We start from the raw sequence: 10,183 nt of genomic DNA on the forward strand, positions 1-10,183 counted from the left end.
AAGTGCGAAAAAAGACGTCTCAAGAACACGGTCAGGTCTGTCACTCGCCTGGAAAATGTCGATCGAGAAACTCTCAAGGGTTGGGGGGCCGCTGGGACAACACCAATTGGACTTTCGCATCCTTGGAAATGCCTGATCCCCCGAGGGGGTCATAGTGCGTGTTCCAGACGACCTGTACATGCAAACACTGCGTGACTACCTCGTGGCAACCACTTTTATGACTCTGCAATTGTGTTGAGAAAGGTTATAAAACAGAGTATGGAAGTAAGGTCGTGTAAAAAATGTGTGTTTCTGCTAACATACCTCTGAAAATTAGGTTAGGTAGGTCGGAGGAATTTTCTTTATTTATTTTTGTTGGCTGATACCCATAAAATGCGGTAAAATCTATATAATTAACCACCGTCCCTCCACCCACGTGGGTGGAGGGACGGTGAATTAACTCAAAATATGTTTTTTTAAACACGAAAAAATGTCTAGAGTCGGCGACAGGGTTTTTTCTAGGGTCGGTCGGGCTAAAGTTACCGGAAACACACGTTTTTTTTTTATTTTCCCATACCTGTATCAAATTCAGTGAACGAGAAAACACGTATGGCAGTTTTAACCAAACGTTTTTTGGGGTTTTTTTGGGTTTTTTTGGGGGTTTTTTTTCACAATGGACGGGAAAACGAAAACATGAAAACACAAGCGAATATATAACCAGGTACCCATACCTTTCTTTTATTCATTTTTAACACGATTGGAACTAATTTGGGATAATTGGATTTTCATATTTTGCAAATTTCTCAAAAGCGTTAGGTGCCATATAGCTGAATGTTGCAATATCGCAAATTACTCAAAATAAACAAGTGTAAAATAAAAAGAAAAGCATATGAGATAACATTTGTAGATTAAATCAACATTACTTCACCATTAAATCCCAAATTACTTCCAATCTTGTTCTTTCTTTAGTAGTTTTTTCGATGAATATGATGTCATCTGAATGCAATCGAATATCTAAATGGGTACCATCATATGATTATCGTATTCATACTTCACAGTATTTCAACGCCAAGCGGTCGGTATAAACAGACGAGGAAGGAAACGCGAATTATATAATTGATACACCTGTCGCGCCATGCTCAGGTAAACGTACACGAGAGAGCGGAGTTACAGAAGTGAAAATCCACCGTCCATGACACCGAACTCAAGGATGACAGACGCTCCTCTAACCACAATAGTTTTCTCATAATACGGCTAGATATCCTACATTAAGGAATAAAGACAAAGTAATGCATTGGATTTAATTTTTTTGTGTCACAATCATACTCAGATAGAAATTGAGAGACAGCTCAATGACCATTACAGTTTTGCCTTGCTTTTCAAGCTAAGCGAGCGAGCCGGTAATTGACACGCGGTCAGTTAACTGACATATCGCGCCCGCTGTAGTTGCAGCGGAGCCAGCTTTGGTAGATTAATAGCAAAACTAAGAAGGGAATAATTTTGTATCCCAGGATGTCGGGACTTCAACATTCAGCCGATGGTCAATACTACATTTAAAGGTATGAAGTTATTCCTCAAGAGTTCGAACATTTGGAGCAGGCAGTCCGATGATTGTAAGCTACTGGTGTCATTTGTACAAGGTTCCGTTACGTGTGATGGACTCCAGTCGTCGACTTTCCATTCCTTACATTCATATTTTGAGATTTCGCAATATGTATGGAATTATGCCTTAAGAGTCCACAGTTCAGGGTGTTTTCCAGTTTTATCATAAAAAGTACCCCCTTCTCTGTAAAAATACAAACACTTTAAATCGAACAACTGGAAAACAATTAACAAATTTAGGACAAGTACATGTTGGAATTGGTCGGCTACTTCGATGCCGGACGCCACCTACGGAGACAGCAGAAGACACTTTACTTGGAAATCGCGTTGACTGCATATAGTTTGCCAGGAAAGTGAGTCCAGAACACAGCGCGATCAAGTCTACTGGCCTTTAGGGCCTTTGTTCTTATTGTAGATGTACACAAATAAATGGTGCAGAAAGTATTATCCGCTCTCAATTTTACCTGTATGCACGATTTGACTGGTGTCAGGTCTCACACATAAACCATGATTTAAGGAAGACAGATAGACAGACAGACTGTCAGGGACAGACAGAGACAGATAGAAAACATTTTACTGATGAGAACACAATTCTGACATGCTCGATAAAAAGTGAAACAAGTTACTCTTTATTCAATACAAAATTATTCTGATGAGAATAAAAATTACAAAGTGAATAACTTCATATTTAATGATAAATCTTTTGACTTGGTTGGTTTTCGAAAACCTGCATAAGTGTACAGTTTACAATATCTCTGAAAATTATTAAATTTACCTGCTCGCACGGCGGCGCACGTTTTTCACACACATGCTCATCGGCAATCTGCCTGAAATTCTTTTATCATTTTTCGCTAATGTTTTCCCAATAAATTTACACTTTGTGTAAGGCCCAGAAAAATAAAAAGTATGTTTCTCATCCTCGTGCGCGTCAATTAAGACCCGCCGCGTCAACCGTTTTTCTGCTCATGAGGAAATAAAATGAAAAAAAACACCTCAAAAATACGCAACGATAGTACATAACAGTGCTGTATAAAATAGAACTGTAAACAAAACAAATGACACTAACATTCCATTCAGAACTGTACACATATGTCACTATTATTTATATTAAGCTGTCAAAACTGTGCATTGCTGAACTGAAAGTCAAACCATAGAACTGTTGCTGTACAAAATCCTAAAGCTATACTGCTGTCCGTTCATCTCTGCGAGCATCCCTATGTTGTTTTCATATTTTTGCGCGTTCTTGTTGGTAGGAGAAAAAAAAAATGAGAAGAAAAACCCCGCGTCACCGCATCATTTTTGCAATATGTTTAGGATGAAACAAACTTTTTATTTTTCTTGGCCCAAGGGTTGTTTTATAAAATATTCATGTCGTAAAACCCAATTTTCCCTCTGAAATTCTGAAACTTAAATAAATTGTCATATTCAATTAGTCATTGAATATCCGGGTTTACTCTTCATCGATATTCTTCGAATTTTTAAACTGAACTTTACTTGCAAACATTGATTTTTAAACAATTAATGCTCTAAGTGAGTCATCAATTAATGTTCATACACTTCATATTTGTGTTTTTCAGTCCGTCTCTCGGAAGTTGAAAATATGTTCGATGTCCATAATCAACCATGGTTTGAAAGTTCTGGAAGGATTTGCATATAAACACTGACGTACTTTCCCTCACAAAAACAAAAGAATTCCCCAGTCACTTAAAAAAAAAGATGCAACAATTGTCTAAAAATCGAAATAACGGTAACTTATTATCACTAAAATTTCTATCGGCTATAGAGAGTTTGATATTTTTGACAAGAAGACTTCACAGCTGCATTGTTTAGATGGCCAAATACTTACAGACATGATGCCGATATACAAAAGAGGTCTGAATTGAACTTAGAGAAACCTCGACTCTTAGAGAGAGAGAGAGAGAGAGAGAGAGAGAGAGAGAGAGAGAGAGAGAGAGAGAGAGAGAGAGAGAGAGAGAGCCCATATGAACAAGGTAAGGCACACATGAACCTTCAGTTGTTGGCTTAAATGGAAAATTCACAATTTTGTCAGCCTTTTCTGACTGTGAAATATGTTTGTATCTGAATCGAACAAAAGCTGTCTGACGTTATTAACAACATGGACAAATTAAACCTATGGATTAAGATCATTGTAAGACTGCAATATTCAGCGATGTCGGCAAGAGCTCCTCCATCTGCGACTCTAACCACCTACACACGATTGACCATTTCTGTCTAAAGGATAGTTGACAATGAGCCGAACTACCGTGCAGTTGTTTTAAAAACAAAGTACAGCGCGTGCTTTATACAAGAATGTAAGAGTATTTTCATCGACATTGTGAGGCCAGACATTATTTTGGTCCTTGACAACAAGCAGCAGTGATGAGAATATGCGATTTCCTTCTTTCTCTTTTCAAAAGTTTCCTTTTCGCCAAACCACTTTAGAGACTCAATGTTCACTGCAACAAAATTACCCGGCACCGATTCTTTTCTTGCTTTTGTTCACACTACTTCGCCACAGGTAAACCAAAAGAGTGTACAAAGCGGCAAGATGGCACGTAAATGAGTATATGTGCAGCGTTTTTACGTTTATTGCTAAAAAGGAAGTCTTATATCATCCTGTCAATTTGGAGCAATAACAGTTTTGTGTATAGAGACAATAGGTCGACCAATTGTTATTGTCCAGCCTTTATAAATTTTGGGTTAATCCAGGATAGGTCGTGGCAACACGGGTGCATACCGGCGACCTCCCCAAAATTTTCATCGTCGACTGCTTCGTTCGGGTGCATTTTCCAAAGCTGGAAGCCGTAGGACCTCATCAACGTTTCCAGTGCTCGGTACAAGTGCCAGCGCCTCTGTTTCGTCTCTCCTACACCCATGTGGAGCTCAAAGGCAAACTGTTTAACGTGATTCAAAATGCCGCTTTCCAACATCTGTGGAAACACAGTGTGCTCAGTCCCCTCTATATCCATCTTCAGCATGTCGATGGGCCTCTGTGTGTGAAAAGAAAATAGTATTGAGGGCTGGGCTTCCGTTAATTACATGCAAAGGGGTTTCTCATTTCTTGGAGCACACACAAAACAACTCGAGATGCTAATAGTGTTTGAAATAGTATTTGAAATTTACAAATACCAAAACGATATCCGCGGCGCAACTAATGGTTACATTTTCTCACGATGCCGCGTTTAGACTGAACTGTTCATGCATGAAATGCAAACAAAATGTGATTTTGCGGGAGGGGGGATGAGGTAATGGCTCCTCTATCTTTTGCGAAAATTAAAATTTATGATCTAGTAAGGAAAAAGGCTCGTGCGCCCTCACCGTTTGGAAGGGAGGAGGCCATTTTACACGTAACAGAGAATACTTTCATTATATTTGTTATTAAAATGTTTTTTTATCGTTTTTTTATCAAAATTATTAAAGAGACAGCTTACACAAAAGTTTAGATCTTTCAATTCAGATTAGTACCTCGATTTGGTTTTAAATGTATGCAACGGTAATTAAAATCGACAGTGTCTCTATAGAATTAAACATGTGTACCGTATACGGTATTTGATAAGAATCTATCTGTCGCATTCCGGCAGTGCGATACCAAGATAAATCAGCCGTGGATGAAATCTATCCGGAATATACGATATGATTTTTCATTGGGTCTATTCTTCCCGTCTTTTTTTTCAAACCCAATAGCGACTCTAGTATGTAGTAAAATGTACTCTCGAAACAAAGATCAAACAATTGATTGTTTTCAACGTATCGTGTTCGAAGTCATATTATAAGGTTATTCACAAAATACCGGGATTTATGTCCGAGTACATCGTGCAGCGGAGGTATTGTCCGAGACGAGTAGCGTCTCGGACAATACCGAAGCATACGATGTACGAGGCCATAAATCCCTGTATTTTGTGAATAACCTTATTATTATAAACCTTTTTAGTCCAATTTTACAAGGAAAAAGTCATTCGCACATATTACAGTGTGCCACTCTGAGCAAAGTTATTGCTTGGCGCCCTATCCGAACATTTCCTAACACTCGGCGTAGGTGGTTTGCAACCAGCTTTGCACAATAAATTATTTTCTAAAGAAAGGCCCTCTTCACTGGAGATCAACAGTGAGAAACTGCGCACCAGGCGTGGGTTTAGAACAGTCATGCTTCGTTTAAATGATTTGGCTTAATGTCTGATATAACGTTTAGAATCTCCAGATCGGATTGGTTCAGTCAGAAAGGATTCTCTGAGATTTATATCCTGTGCTAATTAGTTGGAACCTTCCTAAACATTCTAAATATTGATAATATTTCCAAACTTTCGAACTATTGACAACGTTTACATACGTCTTCGTGGTTTAACATCTTCCTGATGTAATCTGCCGTTCTACATGTCCAATGGTCCTTGTAAAGCGACCCATTTGGGGCATGGTTGTCGAAATGTCTTTCTACGTTCTCATGCCAGAGCCCCATGTTGTAAAACCAGTGGTGTTCGCTCCGCTTGTGATCAGACAACCCGATGCTGAAAGTGAAAGACAAAGATTTAAATCATCACTTGATTAAATTAGCTTTGTTATTGTTCTAGTAATTTTTCCCTTTGTAGATTTTCTTTCAATTGCCCACAATTGAGCATTATCTTGTATACGTTTTAGAACCTACCCTAACTTTATAGACGTAGGTGATGTTACCAGTAAAAATCATCTGTACTGAATAAATCCACAAAAAAATATTTGTAGACAGTGCTAAGATTTGAACAGTCTCCGTACATGCTGCATCCTCTACTGTCTATGATAGAGTATAGCATTCTTTACATGGTCGAACATGTCGATAACAGTGAATAGTAAGGTAAAGGGGAGAGCTATGCTGAGAAAAAAAGTTTTGTACGAATAATGTCAGTCTTGACTTGCACGGCAAAACAGCAAGTTCACTAAGGAAGCACTGAAATGATGCGATGTGTATTCAATCCAGTTCATTACAGTTTTCCATGCATATATTTCTTGTAAACTCGTAGATAAGTAGATTTAAACGGCCTATCGTGATAGTACCGTGTGGAACGTTTTCTTCAAAGAAGACCACTGCCTTTACTCATGTATTGTAGACATTTCAGTCTGTATGTTTTTACAGCTACCGCACACCGGAGCAAACTATCTATGCACCGAGAGGTCAAAGCTACAGCTGCTGTGGACTCTTTTCACAAGATAATCAGGGCAGTAGCCTGCAATGGGCAGGGGGTGTCCTCCCTAAATTTTTCCACACTGTCAATATGTAAATTTATATAAATTACCCAAATTATAGCTGCGCTAGGTTCTTCCCCCCCCCCAGGCAATTTTATCGGACTACAGCCCTAATAATACAAAATTACATATCTATGGTTCTTCATGTTAGGTCCTAATTTCTAGAACAATGGCGCATATCATGTACATGAAGTAAAAGACGCCATAACCAGTGACATCAAAGTTCGGCCGACCCAAAGATAATCAAGCGAACTCCCCCTTGTTTGAATAAATTCAATAAACTTACGTTGGATCAAAGCTGTAGACGTCACATCCATACTTGACCGCGTCGTCGTCAAATGACCAATCGTCAGAGATTCTGCAAATCGAAAGAAATGTGTCGTGTTGCATTTGATTCGTGCTTTTCATGAATTTTTCAGTTTTATTGGTCTGACTGCAAATTGTTTGTTCTGTACCACACAAAGCCTGAATGTGTTTTATGCCAAACATCACTGTTGAAATTGATTTTGTACGAACCAGAAAATTTCTGTCCATGATAACATTTCAGATGGTACACAATCAATGTTTTTTGAAGAACAAAACAAAATGTACCAGTTTTCCAGGGAAAATAATAAAACTTTCATCAAAAGTTATAGCTTGTGTCTCCATCGTCTGCCGTGTTCTTTCCTAACAGCTTCACTCGCTATTTTGTATGAGCATCTGAGAGAGGGATGTGGCTGTGAATAACTTACCCAAATGAATAGACGATACAATTTTGCGGCGTTACTTCAACATCCAAGCACAAATCCCAACCTCCGTCTGCAGGTGGATCGTGACCCATGTGGATTTCCTTCTTACATGTGTACGTCGGTGTTAGAGCATATTTGAACATCGCCGCGGCTATCTGCTCAGTGGTGATTATGTCATACATTTCGTCGAAAAGATCTTCGGGAGGGATCCTGATAGTCTCGTTTTTGACGATCACTTTCTCGACTATTTTCTCCACCACTTTCTCCACTATTTTCGTTTTGGGGCTGTTGTCTGCTTTTACCTATGCGATAATGTGAAAGTCGCAGCTGAGATAATGGAAGAGCTCGCAACAAAAGACCATTACAGTTGTTAAATTGGTCATAGCCTGGAACGGCCTTCAAAGTTCAAACTGTACAACGGGCAATCGTGGGGCAACCTGCTATAAGACGTAACTAGACTTTGTTCAGCTTGGTAAATAAAAATACGTCTTGATCATTTGAAATGGCCTGTCCTGTATATCTTTTGTTGTATTTCTAGTTGACTTTCATGGTGGTTAATACTACCACTAGTTCCTGGGGGACTGTTCACCATGGTGACTGCGCAGTGGAGCTGAAAGCGAGGCAATCCCTCTATCCGTTCATTGCACTCAAACAGCTCCACGCAACTGGTTACAAATACTCGAAAAATGATTTGAGGTGGTATGTGCCTCGAAAGTGAAAGACTTATTATAAACTTTTGCTCAAACTTTCCTTAATAAAACCTTCAACCGTACCTACGATCAAAAAAACAAAATTTCAAGACGGTGAAAATCCTCAAAATGAGCCCCACAAGTAATAGATTAGGAAAGAATTGCGAACATTGCGAGTCCGAAGTGTCACCGAGGTGGTTTCTACAACGCGCCTCGGTGACAGATTTGGACTCTCAAATTTCTACAATACTTTGTGGGGGCTCATTTTGAAGCCCTTGGAGAAAGAAAAACTTTTACCGGTTTATTTTTTCGAAAATCCAAAATTTAATTTTTCTATAGAGTTACACAGGAATGGCGGCCATTTTGAATATCAAATAACGCAAATATTGGGTAATTTGTTTCGCTAATTCCAAACTTTGCACAGTGACCCCCGATTTTTATTGTTGATTTGGTAAGAGAATGGTTGAAAGTTTCATTCAGGAAAGTTTGAGCAATAGTTTAAGTCTTTCACTTTCGAGGCGCATACACAGACTTCAACTTAGTTTAGGACATGATCTTTGCCATGAGTCAACCCACGAAGATGTCAGATCGCAAGCGTTGTTTTACAATACTTATTTTTTTTTCAGTCGATCCGTAACGATCAATGACTTACAATAATTTAGACTACTAAAACCATAAGTAGCTCTGTGCCGGTGAAACTTACTGCACATACAACTGAATAAATGCTGTGAGTCACTACTGCGTATCGATTGAAAGGTTATACGACGGTTAAAGATACGTTCTTGATTGAACCGTCAAATTCTACAAATGCTGGACGTTTGTGTATGATGGCATGTCATCGTACATGAACACATGTGCAAAAGAGTTGATTAAAATATTAAAGTTGGTTATCCACATCAAGCATTGTTGCTGCATTTCATTTTCACTACCCGATATTGTGTATATTGAAAAATCATACCATCCGTTGTCGTTGAAAATACTTGTGCAGCTATCTGACCACACGCATTGACGGCTTTGAAGAATTATAACCTTCTTATGGTTTTCTTTCCACAGAAATGTTATAGAAAATCACTAGATCATTTGAGGGTGGTGAGAAATGGCGAAAAATCCTACGTGGCAAAAACTGTTGAATATTTGAAGCCCCTCTTACTTTAAAATTTGCAAAAACTTCACACGAAATGGTAATTGTGTGGAAATGTGGAACTGGAGGAAAATCTACATGCTCTTCTAACTCTAAAGAACGATAATGTCAATTCTTAAAACGCAAAAAAGAGAAGAGGTGGACATTATTGCGGCCACGCTTTCTGAAAGATCTAGGATATGGTCCGTTCTTTATTGTAATCTTGTTCAAGCTAAAGCTAATAACAAAAAACACTCAGTTTTTGATTTGTAGAACACACACACATTGGCAATATGCACAGCTATATAATGTTAAATAACGGTTTTAGTCTAATGACTTTGTTGTGTTGTCTGGAAAATTCATATCATGTAGCTTCCATTTCACATTCAGGTATTGTATGTCTAAAAGTTTTATTGGCTAGCAGAATGTCACACTATCAATCATGTTAGACGAAGCTTATCTTAAAACCTTATCTTTTTAAGACAGACTTGCAGATATAAATGCACAAGGCCGGTATCTATTATGTAAAAGGTCAGTTGTATATAGCTATATATAGCTAGTGTCTAGTTTGAGCACTCGTCAAATAAGTTTTCTTCCATCACTGATGAATTTTAGAAATCATTTTCTGTCAAATATCATAACATGGTAAAAAGGTGATATGTTGTTTAACTTTATTTAACATTCCTCTTTTAAATATTTAACAACCAAATCATTCTGCACGTGAATGGTCTCTTTTATACCTAAAATATTTATTTGCAAAAGTAGAAAGGCTGACAATTTTGCTAAAGCAGGTTACTTTCTACAAACCACACCCTTTCAAGATCCAACGAATGTCCATCCTTAAAATGACG

General features: G+C 38.3%; 1 protein-coding gene across 1 annotated transcript in view; it reads right to left on the bottom strand.

The window, feature by feature from the left end:
• Positions 1 to 2,189: 2,189 nt before the first annotated feature.
• Positions 2,190 to 10,183, bottom strand: part of LOC139144991 (probable methyltransferase-like protein 24) — an 11,926-nt gene continuing 3,932 nt past the window's right edge. The window contains exons 3-6 of the mRNA XM_070715872.1: positions 7,527 to 7,825; positions 7,082 to 7,153; positions 5,909 to 6,083; positions 2,190 to 4,571 (exon numbers count right to left, since the gene is read on the bottom strand). Coding sequence (XP_070571973.1) covers positions 4,254 to 4,571; positions 5,909 to 6,083; positions 7,082 to 7,153; positions 7,527 to 7,825 — 864 coding nt within the window. The 3' untranslated portion in view covers positions 2,190 to 4,253. The remainder of the gene's footprint in view (positions 4,572 to 5,908; positions 6,084 to 7,081; positions 7,154 to 7,526; positions 7,826 to 10,183) is intronic.

Source organism: Ptychodera flava, chromosome 12 (assembly GCF_041260155.1).
Source record: "Ptychodera flava strain L36383 chromosome 12, AS_Pfla_20210202, whole genome shotgun sequence".
NCBI classification, from domain to species: domain Eukaryota; kingdom Metazoa; phylum Hemichordata; class Enteropneusta; family Ptychoderidae; genus Ptychodera; species Ptychodera flava.